This window comes from Vanellus vanellus (assembly GCF_965231255.1).
Source record: "Vanellus vanellus genome assembly, chromosome: 1".
In the NCBI taxonomy this organism is placed as follows: domain Eukaryota; kingdom Metazoa; phylum Chordata; class Aves; order Charadriiformes; family Charadriidae; genus Vanellus; species Vanellus vanellus.
Window position 1 is genome coordinate 160368660 of NC_138905.1, and position 20428 is coordinate 160389087.

Genomic DNA, 20428 nt, shown 5'->3' on the forward strand with positions numbered 1-20428 from the left:
ATTTCACTGTTACCCTTTAATTACAGAGCCAATCCATTTATCCATGAAGCATTAGTAAATTGAAATGCCTTTTGGGATGCAAGTATTAAAGCATCAATGGCAGTGGATGTGATGGTTGCAAGTGAGTTCGGAGGAAGGGCAAGAGGAGAGGAAATCTAGAAATGGCAGAGATCTGTGTTTGTTTCTTTATTCATTTAAACTGAACTGTTTTCCAAACTTTGTGGAAAAAAAATATTTCCATTCTGTAGTTGTGTTTTTATACATCTGTAATGACCTAAGGACATAAGCATAATAGTATCTGTAAGCTGAGATAATACTCCATGCCAGCTGGCATAGAGTTTAATTTTCTAGCTATACTGGTTGATCCAACAAAAGATGCTACCTCTACCTACAAACCTTACCCCGAGAAACTAAGTGAAAAGGATTAGATTTTCATTAATAACTTCAAAGTTAAAATCTCACAGGTGATCTCCCAGCAGGAGAGTCAGAAAGTAGAATCAATGTACTTGGCTTCCTTTCTTCTCATTTTGCAGCTCAGAAGGCTAACTATCCTGGGCTGCATCAAAAGATGGCCAGCAGGTCGAGGGAGGTGATTCTGCACCTCCACTCCACTCTAGTAAGAGCCCACCTGGAGTACTGCACCCAGCTCTGGAGCCCCCAACATAAGAAGGACATGGACCTGTTGGAGCAGGTCCAGAGGAGGGCCACGAGGATGATCCGAGGGCTGGAGCACCTTTCCTATGAAGACAGGCTGAGATTTGGGGTTGTTCAACCTGGAGGAGAGAAGGCTCCAGGGAGACCTTATTGCAGCCTTCCAGTACGTTAACGGGGCTTATAAAAAAGATGGGGACAAACTTGTTAGCAGGGCCTATTGCGATAGGGCAAGGGGTAATGGTTTTAAACTAAAAGAGGGTAGATTTAGACTAGACATAAGGAAGAAATTTTTTACAATGAGGGTGCTGAAACACTGGAACAGGTTGCCCAGAGAGGTGGTAGATGCCCCATCCCTGGAAACATTCCGGGTCAGGTTGGACTGGGCTCTGAGCAATCTGATCTAGTTGAAGATGTCCCTACTTATTGCAGGGAGGCTGGACTAGATGACCTTTAATGGTCCCTTCCAACCCAAACTATTCTATGATTTCGCTGTCCCGGCCTGAGCCCTCTACAGGAAGACTGGAAAGGGACTTTTTACAAGGGCACATAGTGACAGGCTGAGGTGTAAAATGGCTTCGAACTGGAAAAAGATAGATTTAGAATAGATAATAGGAAAAAAAAAAAATCACTATGAGAGTGGTGAGGTACTGGAACAAATTATCCAGGGAAGTTGTGGATGCCCCACCCCTGGAAGTGTTCAAGGTGAGGTTGGATGGGGCTTTGAGCAACCTGGTCTAGTGGAAGGTGTCCCTGTCCAGGGCAGGGGGGTTAGAACTAGATGACATTTAAGGTCCCCTTCCAACCTAAACCTTTCTGTGATACTATGAAATACTGATTGCTCGAACACAGAGTCATCCTCCATGTCTCACCAAGGATGCCCTCCTTATAGTCAATAGCAAAAAAGATTAACTACCCTTGCAGTATTGTGTTCCTAACCCTTTTTGAAGTCAGTCTCATTGTTGCCACCTCTTCTCTTTCTCTTTTTCCATCTCACCTTCTACCTCTAGCTATTTATCTGCAATCCTCCCTCCACCTCCAGATGCCTTCTGCCACCTCCTCATCCATCCTCTCTGCAAAATTCTCTTCACCACCTTCTTTCACACATGGGATTCCAGCTCCCACTGGAAAAACTTGGCAGCTCAAACTCTCCGTTCTTCACCACTTCATCTCTAATGCTGGGAACTTTTGTCCCAAGAAAACCAAATGTTCATCTGGGAGTAAGAGTACTTTCCAGTTATACCAGTCATTTGTCATAATTCTGCCCCATACTTGTGCCAGGCAGCAGATTAAATAAGTAACATGCATCTGTCAAAAGAAGAGGTACAAACATTAGTGTGTTCTGAAAGTCACCACAAAAAAATGCTAAAATTTGAAAACACATAAAAAACTCCTGGAGAGAGTACAAAGAGGAGCTAAAAAGATAAAGACCAACGTCCCCCTGAGCCCTCAATGTTAATAAAACAATTGCCTGCTACAGCAGAGTCGGTAAAGCTCTGCGTGGTCATTAGCACATGAGCTGGGTTTGCTTCTCTTTTAGCCCACAGGGGACTAGAAGTTCTCTCATGCTCAGTTACAAACAAAACCAGAAAATCGTGTGTGTCCAAAGAATCATTTTATTACTGTTCCCAAAAGACAGTTCTCCAATAGGCTTTGAAGCACATTAATCTGACCACTGAAAACAGGAACACGCAGTACCGAGTGGCTAGGAGAAAAGTATTTTGTTGGCCCGCAAAAAAATCTAAGCCTGCCCGTGCCTCAGCCACACCATGTCAGGCTGGTTTAATTTTCTACCTCCCATCACCACCAGCCGGCGGTGCAAAACTCCTCTCTTGATGGCCACTATCCGTTTTCCATTGTTGTTCCCTGAGGTCCTGATAACAGTCTATTTTTGGAGGGGCACATCTCCAAGAATTTAAGGTCTTTGCAAAGGGCAGTTGGTGATATGCTGTAATCTTCTTATTCAAGACCTTAGTTCAAGCAACAAAACATTTAACTCCCTCTTGCCTCATGTGTGCAGCTGTCTGATGAAGAATCCCTGAATCTAAATAAAAAATGGAAAGGGAAAAAAGCATAATCATTAAATCAAAGAGTAAATAATATAGTCTATCCCTTTATTATGACAGTATATTTCCCAGGTGGGGTTTTTTTCAGCTAATTTAATGTCCTATAAAGGCTATTCAAAGGAAGGATTTACACGATAGTGGGAATGGGAAAAGATCAGATTTAACACCACAGCTTTTAAGTACAAAGATTTATCATAGTCCTAAGTTTTAACTGATTGGTTGATCTTATAAGACACTGTTCAAAGCTGCAATTGAAACCTATTGGAAATATTCATTACATATCCCATAACAATAATGGTAAGACTTGTGAAAGTTATTAGTGTTGTCAGCAGAGCACATAAAACTCAGGAAAACATGAAAGATACTTTCTTCTGTGTATAAAACTAATAGCAAATGGAATTTAGGAATTCGTTGGGGATGCACTAGGAACCTAATATTTTGTTTTAGTTATCTCTTAAAATGTCATTATGCGGGTGTTAACAGCTACTAACATGGAAATTATTAAAAAAGAACAAGCTGCAGAACAGCTGGAACTGTCACCCCCTGTATCTCTCTTTCAGACCGCCACTTTGGAAGGTCTGACTTTCATCCTGCCCTTCCTCATTGCCTTATACAAGGTTATGTTCAAACTGGGGAAATCAGAAATCACCTCTAAGTCAAACAGTGACTGAAATCTGCCCACAAATTGGTTCTCTTTCTCCAACCTAAATTTCATAGCCCACAGAATAACAGTGTCATTCTTGCACAAGTGATCAAAAGTTAGGAGAAGTTCATCCAGGAAGGGATGGTGGTAAACTACATCAGCAGCCAAAATGTAGTCAAAGTGACAGGAAGACCTAGGAAAGTTCTTTTCCAGATCAATTCCCCAAGACAATTCCTTAACACAAGGCTGGTGTTTGCATTTCAGCTTTGTATTTTGGAGAACGTTGTGCTGAAGGTTTCCCAGCAGTTCTGGCAAATCAGTGGCAGTCACAAGTGCACCTGTGACAGGGAGAAAACAAAGGTAATCTTTGAATATACATCAAGACTTGGGTAAAAGCCCATTCACAAAAGCCACTGCACAAGTGATTTTACCAGGTAGCTCTCACTGCAGGGAACAGAACACTGTAAATGCTCCCAATACCTCTTAGCCATTGCACTTAAAATAAATATTTGGTTCCCAGTAGTTCTACTCTACAGATTGCCACCTAAGTGCAGCTGGGGATGGGTGGCAAGAAATTAGATACTTACTGTGTCTTAATAACATATTGATTAAAAGTACAGTGAGCAAATAGGGCTTGAAGAACACCAGTTACTGACTCCAAAAACAGTCAGCATAAGATTTAACCATTGCCTCAGGTTCTTTCATTTTCACATAGTAAGAAGATTTCTCAGATTACAGAAAGCTAAGATTCTGCTACAATGCAGAAGTTACTGATTTGGATTACCCTTGAGGAAGAACAGACTACCAGGAGAGAAATCACAACAGTGTCTACAGTAGAAAAATCAAAGATCAATTGCCAAAAAGAAATGCTGAATATAAATAGAAAGAAAGTGACCTGGTACCCAAGAGCTGTTAGGTCAATGGAAGGTGATGTATTGGTCACACCTACATCTGGCTTCATCTGGTTGCCACTGACATCCTGTGAGGCCACTGGTTTCTTATTTTGGTCCCCTGTTTAACACTGTTGATGACAACATTACCTACTGGGACCTCCTTTATTGTACAATACACTCAGTTTTACAGGAAAAAAAATAAAATAACAGAACAGGTTTCCAAACAAGTCTTTTGGAATTTACTTTTTCTTGCTCTTGGAAGCTTTCGAACAATGGCATTTTAGAGGAACTGAGCCACTTCCTTTGCCCTCCAGTATTCATCTGAGAGGCGTTTCCAAGAGCACAAGAGCAATGGCATGTACTCACCCAGTAAACTGGCTACTATGGAGACCAACCCAGTTCCGGCTCCAATTTCAATCACATTTTTGTCAACCAAATTGTATTGTTTAGAATTAGTTTCCAAAAAATAACACAGAACAAGAGCCTGTAGGGGAGGGAATCCATGAACATACTGAATAAATAAACGAAAAAAGAAAACCCTTCACTAAAAATGCATTGTCATTTAACAGCATGCAAAAAAAAATTCTTTTCTAATTTCATGTCTGTTCAAATAAGCAATATTCATTCAAGTGCTGTCCCTAAAGGATCACAGCTCACTATGATCTTTGAGCTCTATAGGCTGACAAAATAAATGCAACAATATGCCTTAATATAGGCTTGCAAAGTATTACAGCCAGAAGAAACAACTGCAATTATCTAATCCATCACGCTGCATAACATGAGCTATAAAATTCCAGTCAGCAATTCCTGCTCATAAACTGCACTTATTTCTGGTTGAGCTAAAACATGTCCTTCACAAAGACATCTTGATGTAAGGACTGGTTGTAAGAGAAAATCCACAGCAACCCTCGTTAAGCTCTTCCAATAGTTAATTATTTCGAACAATAATTAAGTACCTTAATGTTTCAAAAGGGACCAATAGATTTAATCCTTTTCTTTCAGTTCGATTTGTTTTCGGGTCCTCTGTGCTTACCTTGTTAGACATAGCTAACAGCAAACAAAGCCACAGAGCTCTCTATAACAGACTCCTTATATATGCATTTATAAACTGTGACTAAGCTGCTTCAGCTCTTCTGTCCTGTCCCACACTGACCAGTGAGTTTTAGTTCATTGTTGAAATAGAAATCGCTAATTTTATTTCTCTGATAAGATAGTTTCCAGCTTGTCTCCCACATTTTTTCGCAGACTTAGATAATTGTATAGTATACATTGACAAATAGGTGTGATGGTTGCCACATCCTCTTGCAATACAGGTTACCATTTGGAAAGTCAATTATTAGCAAGTTTTTGTTCTCTACCTGGAGAACAAAAAGAGTGGGGTCTTCTATGCAAACTTTTATAAATATATATACACATCATAATCAACAGCGCTTTGATATAGAAATAAGTCTGTGAGCACCGTGAATAATTAAAGCCAGGTTCCTAAAGATTGCATCTGATGTTTGACTGACATTTAAAAACACATTATATTAAGATTTCCTCTTAGTCCCATATATTCCTATAATTTCTTCCCTCGGAATTTTGTCATATTCTGTTGTAGAAACTGGCTGGCAGGAGCAAAATTTCTGTGGGTTAAATTAGTGAAACTTTGAAATCTGGCTTCCTTTCCATGAAACATGCAGAAATTTTATTTTCTTTAAAGTTTCTGCCCTCTCGACAAGTTTGGCTGAGGTTTTTCTGAGGAGTTCAGATACTGCTGGATGGAACAAGAAGGAAGAACATGAAGAGACACAGACAGAAGGGTTGCCTTCCTTCCACAGCAAAATTGGCTAAACCTTCCCAGAAAAAAAAAAAAAAAAAAAATGCTTTTCAGTAATGCTCACGATTTTGTGATAATAATTGACAGTCAGCCAACCTTTCCTCGAAGACATTCACTGAGGCTGCCAAGAGATAGAGTATAAATGACTTTTCCAAGTCTGCTAAGACAAGGAAAATTGTTTGGAGTACAAAAGAGCAGAGTACACTAACTCTCCTCAGCTGAATTATTCCCATATTTCTTAAAAATAGTACAATCCCAGGAGGCTGATACCATTGGGGCAGAAATAGAACCTCTTGGGTTTTAGTTCTCTCCCTCCTATAGAGGTTCCTGGAGATGGTTCTGTTCCAGGGATGTTCTCTGAATGCCGCAAGTGTCAGTGATGCTTCGTGGCACCTCCCTGACTGCAGTGGTTTCTTTCACTCTTAATTATTTCAAAAGTCAGCTAGCTGCATTGCATAGATTCTAAATCTTGAGGAAGGCTTCTTGTATTGTGGGTGTTCAGCTCCAGCTGAACCTTTTCCCATGTCCATGTGTTTACAAGGTAAATAAGCCCTCTGTATTTTACAAGGTAAAATACAGCCATCTGTGGTTATAAAATGTACAGAAATGTAATCGTTATGAGACTGCCGCATTTCCTTCAAAATATGCTTGTAATTGGCTATTAGAATCAAAAGTTACCAGTAGGTGAGGAGGGGACACAAGTTCATACATCTTGCGTGATAAGGGCACAAACAAGAAATGCCATTTAAGCTTTGAGAACTAGGAATCCATTTAAAACCAGGCTAAATTCAGGTTTGGGATTTGCAGTATGCAGACAGAGAAGCACAGAACGTTTTCCTTGGCTTTACAACATACAACAAAACATATTTATCATGCAAAACAAATTAAAAGTGCTAGAAGACTCCAAAACTAAAAAATAACAATACTACTTAAATATTGTACCGATGGCCAGACGACTGCCCCGTAACAATCAGTGGCTTCTGTAATTCTTATCTCATGGTCAGCAAAGTGAAAGCCTTCCCAAGCCTTATGAGTTATAAGGGCAGGAAAAAAACGCCTTCTCATGATTTCTGAAACTATCTCTTCATCTTCTTTTTCCCCTGGAAGCAAAAGCATAAAAGTTCAAACAGGCTGAGTGGACTGATAATGAAACTACCAATTTATATTGCAAAGCTGATTTGGAAGCAAGAATGTGAATTACATCTGTGAACAAAAATATATTTCACCATTAATGGTTAGCATGATACATGGGAAGTCTCCTGAATTCCAACTGAAGTTTTCAGTTTATGACTAAATAATTTCTCCCTTGTTTTGCTGAAGAAGCCAAGTTCATAAACAGTAAAGAAATGGAATGTTACCATATATTGCTTTCCATTTCAGCAATCCAAATGAAGTTTTATATCTTTTTTCTCCCTTCAAGAACAGCTGCCCTCACACTCATGGTCTTATGTGCCTGGACTTTTTATTATTTTCCATATCCTTTTACTGTTCACTTTCCCCAAATTATGGTTCTTTTTGACAGTAAACAAAAGGAGCCACAGTATCATTTATAAGTCTGTCACAAAACTTGTGAAACAGATCCTAGCAACACAAATTATGACAGACAGGAGTGAAAGCACTAGTGTTGTCAGGAAAGCTTATCCACCCACCCCAACAGAGCCCTGTCAGAGGGATTCTTTCCAGTTGGCTTGATATCCTGAATGCCGTCCCTGTTGCTAAGCGAAGGATATTTATGATAGCTAATATAATCCTGGATAACTCTTCTAACAGGAGAGGATTCATTCTCTTTTAGCCGAATACCAAACCAGTTTCAGTTTTGTCAGCATCGCACAAAGCTGCACCACAATGTTACCAAAAAAAAAAAAAAAAAAAAAAAAAAAAGCGCGAAGCAGTCCAGAGCATTTTCTTAGCAAAGTCTAGAATAGCAGGATATTTGCTTTCACAGCCGACTGTGATCTCTTGGCAAAGTAGCTAAAGTAAAATATGTTTACAAGCTACACCTCCTAGAAAGCACGCTAGAGATTTCGATAACCGGGTTACGATCTTGTCCAAAGCAGAGTTTCTGTATCAAGCCCACAGTTACCATCGAAACCACAGATATCAAGATTGGGATCTGCACAGAAAGTGCAGGCCCAATGGCTACTAAAAATGAAAACATTTATGTTTTCATTAGCATAAAACATATTGGTCTATTGAAGATTCTTCACTTTTTCTTCCCCTTCAAATCACTGCTGTCACAGCACATAATGGCCTCAAGAGCTGTCATTTGCTCTGCCATATGCCACAGTACTTTTATTGCCATAACCTACTGACAAAGTCTCTCTCGCTTCCTTGTGATAGACGGGCCAAGGAAGAAAAGCACCGGTGAACAAAGAAAGAGATGATACCAAACAAAAACACATCAGGGAGGTGCTCGGGCTCCATTAGCCAGTGCCTTGAGCTTGTAACTCAACTTACTCTAAGCATCAGAGGAAACTAGACAATAACAACAAACATGGAAGAAAAAGCAGAAACGTTCAAGTTCGATCTTAGTATGTTGACACTAAGACATAATTTGAAAGTTAAAAAACAAACAAAAAAAACCCACACACAATAACAAAAAACTAACCAACCCACAGTACTCCAAGAATTTCCTGGGGAGGAAGAACCCTAATCATGGGGTACAGCAAAATTAAAACTAAGGTAATGCATATACTACTGGAAAAATATAAGTAGTATAATTTTATAAAGGTAACTTCAATAAAATAGCCAACATTGAAACTGATATTTTAAGATGTTAGGAAGCAGGCAGTACGTGGCAGCCCATTACATCTTCTGCAAGCCTCCGATGTTAAGTTGAGAGAAAACACATGCGTCTGTGCCTGCAAGCAGGGAACGCTGCACAAACACGAGTTAAGTGCCAGAGAAATGCTGCTCCAGGGCAAAATTAATCTTTTCTTATGAAAGAATTAATAGGAAGCTGTCTTATTACACAAATCGTAAGTGTATTTAATATATCATCCTGTTTCCAGGCATACGAGCTATAGCCTGCTTTTAATCTTCTCTGATTGCTTAGAGCAGTCTGATCTTGTTCCGTGATCAGTACTAGCTGTGGAAGTAAAAAGCTATTACTCCTATTACCCTCCAATTACAACCATTTTTCTGGATTCTTCCTCCCTTGACATCTGTTTTGGATCCAACTTTGTTGAGAATCCGTAACTTATTAAAGTCTTAACTTATAAAACTTCTGCCAGAAAATCTATAAAACTTTATCGGTATTACAGCTACCCCTCTAGAGCTCAATAAACATTTCCCGCCTATTCCCTACATTATCAGCAATCTTTCCACTTGAGGCTTGCACAGCACCTATCCTAACAGAGTTTGTAGGCCACTGCTCCCCACCTGAGCTAAACTGGCCACACCCCTGAAAGAAGAATCCCAAATCTGCTGATTAATAACACCGCTTAGATTTTTGGCCATCTTATCCCTTTGGTAATCCCCCAGGTGCATTATCTAGATGAGTTTACATAATTTTTATATTTTGGTCTTCCCCTTAACATCTTACTATTGTGGAGAATCAAAACGAGTATGCGTTTCATCTGAGGTGATCATATGGTAGACAGGCTTCAAAACCCTAATGAGACATTTTATCAGGACCAGGATGCTAATGATTCTGATGAAAAGTGCTGACAAAATAAGGAGTGCAGACTTTTAGTCAGATTTGCTTACTTATGTATAAGTTTCCCTTCATGCTGCAAAAGGCATTCTTCTGTTTTCTGCTTTCTGTCTTACAGAATAACTAAACTTCTTGTGGGACTGCACAAAAGGAAAGAAGTTAATTTTTCTGTAACTGCCTTCAGAGCAGTCAGAACAGAAAAATAATGAACAAGGGGGAAATCTTTCAAGCAACAAGAAAATTGTTATCATAGGAAGCAAAATTCAGGTGAGATTAAGTCTTTTAATACCTGCAAACATTGAGAAAGTTCTGCTGGTACTTTGATCAAACTAGTTTATTGATAACAGATGTAAAAAGCTGATAGGAAGTTATTCTCCTGGAAGTGCTTATCTCTGTGGTAGTCCATATTTTTTTGTTCAGGAGGAAAATGCTTGTAATTATGACTCATTGAATGGATTTTAATGACATATTAAGACAAGAGCTGACTCATCAGTAGAATAGAGTCAGACAAGAGAAGAGGAGGTTTGACTGACCTCGTTTTCAATTCTTGTAAGAATGGAAGTGCATCATGGTCGTTTCCAGCAATACTACTCGAAAACTGACAGAACTTAAGGGTCTGCTAGGACTGGTTCCTCCCTTCTTCATTTGCCTGGGTTTGACCAGGTAGGTTGGCCCTCACCCTCCTTCTGAGATGTGGAGAGGCATGGAAGTGGTATATACACAGAATGAATTTATTCAGCCCATTCATCTCTTTGCATGAGCATGTATATGCAGAAACCACTGGAGTTTCAGGTGCTAGAACCTTATTTACATTCAGATGAGACATTCTGATCCTGTGCAGGTAACATACAGAATCTGAGATAACTTTTGTTAGTGAAGGAGATAGCACTCCTCCTATCTCTTGAACTCGTGTTCACACAGAAATTCCCATCTATAGAGGCCCCAAATCCTTCTTGAAAAAGAATTTTAATATCTTTAAGTTTCTTGAAACTTTCTGCCTAATAAGTTAATTTCTTACAATGTTCTTTGAAATATTTCAGGTACAGTATTGTTTATCATAAAAGTCTAACATCTTTGGAGCACGTTTTTTTGAAATCCCTTGATTTTAAGTTAACATTGGGGCTGGGGGAGAAAAGTCATATACTGCTGACGCATCTTGCACTATATCAACCACATCATCAAGAAAACAGCGTAAACATTGTTCTCAAAGGCAAAGCGATCATCGTTACTACAACTGAAATGCGAACACAGTTTTCCAGAGAGACATACTAAATCATGTGGAAGACTGCAGTTGTGAAGTCAGTGGCAGGTTAGAGGAACGCGTGTCGAGCTTCAAAATCTTGTGTAGGGAAGCAGAGGATTTTGCTGACACATTCAAAGGTAAAATGAAATGTTTTATATTAGAACAAAACCTAAAGGAAGAAGAGGAATAGGACATGAGTGCTGCTGAGACAGAGTTGGAGAAGTCCTTCAAGTGGGGAAGGGAAGGCAGAAGGAAAAAATAACAGGAGACAGATCAGGTCAGAATAGAACAAGTTGCAAACTGCAGCATCTTTTTCTTTCACAGTGAAGCAAATCACACAAGTGGGCCTTAGGCTATCTTTATCTGCACACACTTTTTGCTTAGAATGAGTAGAAATAGAACCTGTTTAGAAACTTCCTACATGATCAGCTGTTCCTTTTATACCAATTGTCACATAAAATCATGCTTGGGACTACACAGCTCCATCAGGAAACGGTAACCTTAAAATTCAGTTGGGTATCTCCCATCAATTAATAGCATATGTTAAATCTCTCACTGCATAACTAATAATACTGCCTACATTAATGATACATTCTCCACTGAATAAAAAGAGAACAGAGAGAGGCACTGTTAAAGCAGCACTTAAAATGCAGGAAAAACAGCAAAGATAAGGGGGCTGAATTAAAATTATACTTTTTTTAAAAAATAGGTACCACTATCTAGATACCTGAATTAAAATATGGCTAAAAAAAGAAGTAAAATGACCCTTCCATATAAAAGCTGTGAAGAATATACTTGCAGTCAAGAATGTACCATTTTCAGACTCATTCACAAATAGCACACAGAGTAACAAAACATCCTCCAAGTACTTCACTAATGGATTAGGACAGCATTAATTCAGAAAGAAGAGTTCCACCCAATGATTTGTCAAAACAACCTAGAGGGGAAAAATACTGATGGGTCTCTCTCAAGTGCTGGCCTGACCCTACTTAATCTCTTGAGGTCAAATGGTGTCACAGCCCAAGGTAATAAGGAAATAAGACCCAGCCGTCTTCTCCTTCTCTCCTGCTTTGATGGATCTTCTCCAACTGGCAAAAGGAATGAAATCCAAGCCCTCAGCATGAACTTGACCTGACAAAGTTCAGCCCTACAGCAAAATAATCTCCCTTCTTCAGAAGCAGTATACTCTCACCTGTAGAGTTTAGGTTTAAAATTTACCATTTAAACTCGCGCTTGCAAATATTTTAAGAACCACGTATCAACAGCTGCGAAGACGTACATGGTTTCTCTAAGACTTCTCACCAATTGCCCGAGTTTGATGAACACAGGAGGACTACCTGTGCTGACATTACTGATTGAGTAACGCATGAGAGAAAGTTCCAAGAATTCATAACCAGAACTCTTCAACTCTCCCCAGTCTGGACACACAGAACTGGAGTCATCCAAAGTAAAGATTCAAAGATGTATTCTATACATATCAAAGTGAGGATTCAAGATGTATTTTATAAATTACATAATCTATATAATATACATTACCAATATGATATATACATATAAAAGAGCCATATATCCCAGTGTCAAGAAGATACCTGCAGAAAGGTCTTACTGATCTGCAACCAGTTCTGTAACCGTAAGAGGTCACTGAGAAGAGTTACATAACTGCACTGATAGGAATCATCAGAAGGTAGCCCTGTGTATCCATCTGGGTATTTCCAATGGCTCAAGAGAAGTTTACCCCAAATCTACATTAGGTCTCAATTCTAAGGGACCCAGGAGTCTCATGATTTTTACCAAGCTACAGATGCCTCAAGGTCAGAGCCCTGGTATTGCAAGCAGTACAGGTGGCTCCATGGAATCATACACAATCCCAAATCACAGAAGAGTCCCGAAATTCCAGGTGGGATCACTTTAGTATCTTCTTTTCATTCCACTTATTTCTGTTTCATTCCATTCCATTACAGTCTAAAGACCCTTCAAGGAAGAGGTCAGGAGAGAAATCTAATCATGCCCTTGACTTTCCAGAAGTCAGATGTAACTTACACCTTTCTAAGAATATAAAGCAAAGCACCATTCCAGTAGTTATGTAAAGTACACAGTTAATTTTTCCTTACTTCATCCCTACCTACAAAGGGGGAAATGATCATGTAATCGAGTGTAGGTGTTCCTGTACCTTCATTACAAGCTTAGCCTGCTGAAGCGATGGCAATGATGAGGTATATTATATTGATTAATCTGAGATACTACGTCAGGGTAACATAATGCCTGAAACTTTATACTTTGAAACGAAGAAATACAAAACTGCCATCCACAGGCAGCTTGTTCTCAGCCAAGAGACAAGATGCACTTAGCTCAGAGCATGAGGAGACAAGAACAGGAGAGGGGTATGCTCACACTCTCCAGTCTATGAATTTACCCAGGCTCGAGAGGCACATTTTCAATTTGAAATTCACACCACTGATATCCCAGCCCCATCCGAGTCACGGGTCACTCAAAACCATTAGAAGGCTGAAAATAGAAGTACCATAGCCAGATTATTTTATGAACACATAATGAATTCAAATGTGCCAAGTACTTCCCTTGTTACTTCATCACGTTTGTCTGACATTGAAAACATCTTCAGGTCTAGGCTCAGCAGCTATTTAATCTCTAAAGATAACTAAATGATTTCCCCTTGACTACAAAAGCAGACTGTGTTCTTAAATTAGACGGTCTAATGCACATTATAAAAGGCCGACAGCCAATTTCCTGATGGATAGGAAGGCTCTGGATGAGTAATTGAGAAACTGTAAGCCATTGTCTAGTCCAATCTTTCACATCTCTCACCTTGCCCAGTCAAGAGGGCTTTGTGCCATTGAAGGCTCTTACCTCCTTGTAATGACATGCCAGAACATGGCAGGTACCACAGCCACTGGAACAGAAGGGACTCAACAAAATGCCTGTCAATTTTCCCCTACCAGTAATTCTGGTTTTCTAAATTATTTCTTTGAGGAAAGGACCTGAAAGTAACCTAACACCACCAATCCATGCAAACATACCACCTTTCTTGGATGGCAGTTGAGAAATATGTGCCTGGGGTGCATCAAGAAGAGTGTGGCCAGCAGGTCAAGGGAGGTCATCCTCCCCCTCTGCTCTGCCCTGGTGAGGCCACATCTGGAGTACTGTGTCCAGTTCTGGGCTCTCCAATTCAAGAAGGACAAGGAACTGCTGGAGAGGGTCCAGCAAAGGGCTACAAAGATGATCAGGGGATTGGAGCATCTTTCTTATGAGGAAAGGCTGAGGGACTTGGGGCTTTTTAAGTCTAGAGAAAAGACGACTGAGAGGGGATCTTATTAATGCTTATAAATACTTAAAGGGAGGGTGCCAGGGGGATGGGAACAGTCTTTTTCCGTGGTGCCCAGTGACAGGACAAGAGGTAATGGGCGCAAACATGAACATAGGAAGTTCCATCTTAACATGAAGAGGAACTTCTTTACTTTGAGGGTGGCAGAGCACTGGCACAGGCTGCCCAGAGAGGTGGTGCAGTCTCCCACGCTGGAGACACTCAAAACCTGCCTGGACGCCGTCCTGTGCAACCTGCTGTAGGTGACCCTGCTCGGGCAGGAGGGGTTGGACTAGATGATCTCCAGAGGTCCCTTCCAACCCTGACCATTCTATGATTCTATGTAATATTTAATTTATTGTTGAAATGCAGCTACTGCAAAGGGGAAATATGTGAAAACAGGAAAGACACGGGAGGGAGCAATATGTTACAGACGCATGCTTCGATAACTTTTAGCGTTGCCTCCAACTTCTGTTCTATCCATGCATGAGAAGTTTCCATTTGAGTTTGGTAGTATCTTCAGCAAAAGTGGGTGTACTTGCTGAGGGGAGAGAAAAGGAACAGAGGAGTGTTAATTCAAATTAGTACACCTGATGTTTACTATAGTATTTGACCACTGCCACTTTCAAACAAAAGAGCTCAGAGATAAGTTACTATAAGATATTCAAGAGGTAAATTCAGAGAAGAGGTATTTTTAGACTATTTTGATTTGCTGTGAAGGTGCACTCTAGCTCTAGTCATTTCTTTATTGGGTTATACTCAAGTCTTTTTCCACACTACCTCTCTTTTAGTCTTTTTTATATTTGGACACACCTTGCTGCCTAAGAGGAGTAGAATTTGAGTTCTTATATTTCAGGTCAATCCCACAGTGAAGAAAAAAAAAATGTAGGTAACTAATGGTGTGTCTTCTGTGAGTTTGGGGTTTTTTTAATGCTTTTGAGATGAGCATTAATGGAAGAGGTTGTTTGGTTGTCTGTTTTTTAAAGATAGAAGCATAATTGAAAGCTAAGAGTCAAAAAAGAGGAAGATGAAAAGAAAGGTAGGTGGTGGAAGATATAGCAAAAGTGTTATTTATATATAGTATAAATAGGCTCATTTTTAACCAGCGCTGTTAGCTGCAAAGTCCACTATATAAAGAATAGTTCAGCAATTTAAGCACTCAGAAAATGGAGGAACTGCATGCTGGACCTTGCTTAGAAGGATTCAAATTCACAGCTCGCTCACCTGAGGGGTGTGTTCCATACTTCCCCACCTCCATCACCACCAGAGGTGGGCCATCAGGGTACCAGGATTGCAAGACTCATGGTAGAAGGGCAACAAGTGAGGAAAAGCCCAACTGTGAACTGGGAACTCAGCTGTGAAGAGGCAAGCTTGGGCTCCGCACTCTTGTCCCAGGATGTTTTTCACATTTTATAGCGAAGTCTTTGCAGTCAATGGAAAAGCGTGGGTGGGGAAGTGAGTGAGAAAGGTGAGAAGTGTCTTCAGAAGTAACCCAGGAAATAGGAATGAGACAATAAGTCACTCTCTCTTCCCAGCTGGATATCTGAACTTCTAAGTTACAGGGTCAGGCTGCGTCTCGCTTGCCTCCATTCCAGCTATGTCCCATTTAAGGCACCTTTCTGGACTCCACCCAGTCACTTGAAATGATAGCAGAAATTGCCATCAATTAGGACATCTGTCAAGCAGGGTGAATAGAAGGAGTGTGCCCCTTCTAAAATGCCAAGAGGTATGTGAAGGTTACCAGGTCAGCATTTTCTCAGATATTTATGGATTAAAAACTGAGCCCTGGCCAAGCGAAGAGAGACGACGGAGTGTCAAGGACAAGTATGCCTTACAAACTTCTTCTCCTCCTTTTGTCTCAGAGATAAAATTATTCTGGACTGAACTTAAATAATGCAACCGCGGTAAAGTAATTTAGTACCCCAAGAAACGAAGATGGGAGTCGCAGAATCTGATCTCAGAAAAGTTTAGCCAAGGAGAGTTAAAGCTAACGATCAAGAGAAATCATGAGAAGGAAGAGACATCTAATGATGCAGGTGTGATGGAGAACTGATTGGATAAAGACACCAGAGGAAAGATCAGACTGGGTGAGAAGCTATCTGTAGGGTAAGAACCAGTAGTAATGGGAGTCAAGAACAAGGAGTATTAACCTGGAGAACTTGTGACAACCCAATTAAGAAGGAAAGGGGGAAGACATTGAATATAAAGAGCTCAGACTGGAACTTGCAGAGAAGCCGAACTGGAATAAGAACCCTGAGGAACAGAGATTGAGACTGGGTAGGTGAAGTTAGTGAAATGGGAATGGGGAAGGCAGTAGAGGAAAAGGATGAGAACCAGAAAGGCACAGGCTCAGGCTGACTGAGTCTCCGTGCAGCAGTTTCAGCACCCTTCACCTCCAGAACCTGCCATGGAATTTAATATGCCAAAGCCTGATCTCAGATGAAACTGTAAAGATATTCCATTTTCCATTCATGTCCGCTCATCCTCTTAAACCAGTGTTTCTAGACATGGAAGAAAACCACCTGTTATTGCTATCAACACAGTTACCCTGTTAGCTAAGCGGAATATATTTCTGCATTTGATCTGGAGATTCTGCCCTGCAGACTAATTTTGCATACATTGACCTAATGTCCCAGAATTCAATTTATTTGCATGATTCAAAAGCTAAAAAAATTACATGCCGACTGGCTCCTCCCCACCCTGAATCCTGCATGAAGAGAGTACCTACCCAGATTAGAAAGCCAGGGCTGCAGAAGCATAGAAATGCCTGTGCAACCTTACCTCAGCCCTCGTAAACTACCAAATACATAATGACAATCATCGATATTTCAGTCTTTAGTAGTTCTACCTTTAATGCTTATACTTCTAGATATTTCTTCTGCCAATAATCATACTTCATTGCATAGGATCAGCTTGAGCTCTCTGTTCAAGTTAGAATGACACAATAGGAAAGGGAATTGCATTAAAGAAAAACTCCAGATTGAGGCACTTGAACAGTGCTTTGTGGAAGAGCAATCTATACCAACCCCTACCAGCCAACTTCTTGTGCAACGTCAGCTTTCCAGAGGTGGTCATCGATTTGGGGGACTTTAAAAAAAGTAATCGGAAGCAAAATAACAGGCTTTAGTTTCAGTAAGCAAATAATTAGTTTCAAGTATTGCAGTCACACCCAAAGCCCCACCTTGCCTCGCTTGAACAGGTAGCAAAACAAAACCGGACTCTGAACTCCCTTGAAACAGCAGAAGCCCAAAATCCTGGCTCTACATGGGCCAAGATTCAGCTGAGATTTTAAACAAAAATATTATGAAAAATAACTATTGAAAAAACCCGGAACTACACAACCTTCTTTCGCGTTCAGCTATAGAACGTAACTAGACCCCATCCCAAAACAACACATACAACCTAAAACCTTGTCTACTCCTGATGACCCCTAAAAAGGAGATTACTCATGATGCTTTAAGGTCTAGAAAGATGTGCAGCCACAAACTTGCTTAAGACAGAAAGCTGCCAACAGCCCCTGAAGGTATTTGAAGATTAGGTTTGAGGCTGTCTAGACAGAAACCGAGCTTGTAATAACCAATTCTCCCTAATTGACACCCCGCAAACAAACCTCACCTCTCCTGAATAGCTTGATCGTAGTCGCGGCTTTATTCCCTGGCACCAGTCACAGGCAAGATGCCAGGCACTAGTAGGAAACTGGCAGGACCGGAGCATGCCGGCATAACAGATACTTACTGCATAGCTAGAATACTACAACAGCGCTATCTGTTGTATGTTCTGTACAAGTGCCATAAACGCAATTCTTCAGAAAAAATGGATGAGAGCACAAGACACCTCGCTCCCTGTACTTAATATTCCTAAGGGCAACAAGGAAATATAGAGAAACAAGAAACGTTTTACCTCCTTGTCCTTCCAATTCTCGTATCAGCTCATTTTGTAGACGATTATGTTGCGATGATGTCAAGTCCATACTATACCACAAAACCTGGGACAGAGAAACACAAGCCTGCCTGAATAAAATGACTTTATTTCTTTTTCCCCACATAACACTTCACAAAAAAAAGAAATATTTTTACATGTATTATGCTATAATTTATTTCTATCTATAATAAGGACATGTAGACACATAAATATCAATATTCAAAGCATAAAAGATGAGAAGCAGCAAACTAGTTCAACTGTCCTACTCTCAGAGGGGAAAAAGGAGATTTTTTTTTTTAAAAGAGCTTTGACAAACATTTAAAACTATTTTATGAAATTTTAAAATTAGAATCAATTCAAATCAGGGTTGGTAGTCTTGCAAATGATTGAAAGGAAAGGTAGCAACAACGTCTGAAGGAGAAGAAAAATTGCACCGAAGGGATCTAATCTTGTTTGAGTTAGTTGGCTCAGAAGGGAAGGAAACAACCTATTAGTAAAAGCTGCACATGAGAATAAGTAGGAGCAACAGAAAACGTGCAGGCCAGAACGTGTCCGTGCCTATATAAACAGACACGGAACATGCAGACTCGGGAGAAAAATAGTAGGAAAAGGATGAAAGAGGACAATGCAATTTTCAGCTGTCTGCAGAAAAGCAGACAGGTGACCAATAGCCTCTAATTCTTGGTATTTTACAATCAGAAAAACACAGAGTTTGCAGAAAAAAAAAAAAAAAAACACCAAACAAATCAGTGCTCTGATAATTTTTAAGTCTCTTGCACTGTTATATGGGAATTTGACTGATTTTTGCAGGAATGGTTAAAAACAGCTTACAGTTAATAATCTACAGACATCTAAACACCCAATAGGGATGCAATCAAATAAGGTAATGCATGAAGGAGTATATCTATTAAAAAAAAAAAATAATCAAAAAAATCAAAGTAAAAATACCGAATATCAAGAAAGCTTCCTCACAGTTCAAAGCCTTAGGCAGGTTTTCCTCTCAAGACTTCAGATGACAATGGGGAACAGCCCTGTCTTGTTAGAGAGGATGCACCAAATTCTCTTGACTTCACCCTACAAAAAACCATAGTTTTAACGTTTAACCTTATCATCCCAGTACCAGCGGCCATTAACCTATTTGAAGGGGGAAAATAACTTAGGGGGCTTCTACACAGCACTGTAACTCTTGTAAGCACAAAAAATATTGCTATTAGATTTATGTCTATCTATGAACTTTGCAATATAAACATCTTTATGTGGGGAACAGATGAGAAAGTCAATGGGATTCAAAGTCTGTGTATGCGTCTTCAGAATAACAAGCAGTATTAGAAACCACTGGGACAATAAGCAGTAAATGTTACACACATCCATCAGCTTGTCAACTACCTCAGAAGCATAAAAAAGACAAATTTTCTTCCCTTTAAAAGATAAAAATGACGGGTTAATAAACAGTCCCTTTGCAACTTTGTAACGGTTGGACTTGATGATCTTAAAGGTCCCTTCCAACCTCACTAATTCTATGATTCTATGATTTTGAAGGAAAAGCAACGTTGCACTATAAAACAACCCTAAAAGGGAAAAACCTTTGTATTTTGTGGTCCTCTACATGTTGTTTTTCCATCTGAAAATAACCTTTGAGGTTTGAGCTACACAGCAACTTGTCTAACTTTAACATAATGAGTTCGGGGGTTACTACAAGCAACCGAGCAGCGCAGAACAGCTCAGTTGCTGAATTAGGCTGTCTAAAGTAAAGTGATACTACATAATTTAAAGACACAGATAAGCGAAACACCACTGGCATCCACCGCCTTTCAGCCAATATTACCTGAATCTCTCGCCGCTTTCCAAAGATGGTACTCCAACAGCAAAGTCCTTATCTGCCCGGTCGTTCGCCTCCCGGGCAGCGGAATGCTCTGCAGCGCGGCTCAGGCACTGCCAGCGCCAGAAGCAGTAATAAATCCCAACAGCTGCGGGACGCTCACAGCACCGCGTGGGCACCACGCGCCACCACCACGACGTCAGGCGGCAGATAACCTGACACCCAGTCAAGGGAGCTCCAACCCACAAAGTAGCCAACTTTGGGGTTTTTTGTTTGTTTGTTAATACAAAAATAAGATAGTGGAACATGTTAGTAAACCACTCGCTGTTACTAAAAAGTAACAGAAAAGCTAAATATCATTTTCAGAGTCAAAAGGGTCTTCCAGGCAACAGAGGTCGA

The 20428-nt window shown here is 40.2% G+C and overlaps 1 protein-coding gene across 1 annotated transcript; it reads right to left on the reverse strand.

The window, feature by feature from the left end:
- Positions 1-2257: 2257 nt before the first annotated feature.
- Positions 2258-20136, reverse strand: LOC309686071 (protein-lysine methyltransferase METTL21E-like). Its single transcript, XM_082498596.1, has 6 exons — positions 20036-20136; positions 19159-19284; positions 18190-18274; positions 7015-7172; positions 4620-4737; positions 2258-3698 (listed from the first exon to the last, which is right to left on the reverse strand). Exons 3-6 carry the CDS (start codon positions 18257-18259, stop codon positions 3274-3276), a joined length of 771 nt encoding a protein of 256 aa, XP_082354722.1. The 5' UTR covers positions 18260-18274; positions 19159-19284; positions 20036-20136; the 3' UTR covers positions 2258-3273.
- Positions 20137-20428: the final 292 nt, after the last annotated feature.

Bases quoted from the DNA above. Each gene is read 5' to 3' on its own strand.
- LOC309686071 (XM_082498596.1), bottom strand. From the start codon at position 18,259: ATGGACTTGACATCATCGCAACATAATCGTCTACAAAATGAGCTGATA. The intron at 7,173-18,189 runs GTAAAACGTTTC...TTTTGCTTCCAG, and splicing joins AGAATTGGAAGGACAAGGAG to GGGAAAAAGAAGATGAAGAG. The intron at 4,738-7,014 runs GTACAATATTTA...CCTCCCCTACAG, and splicing joins GGGCAGTCGTCTGGCCATCG to GCTCTTGTTCTGTGTTATTT.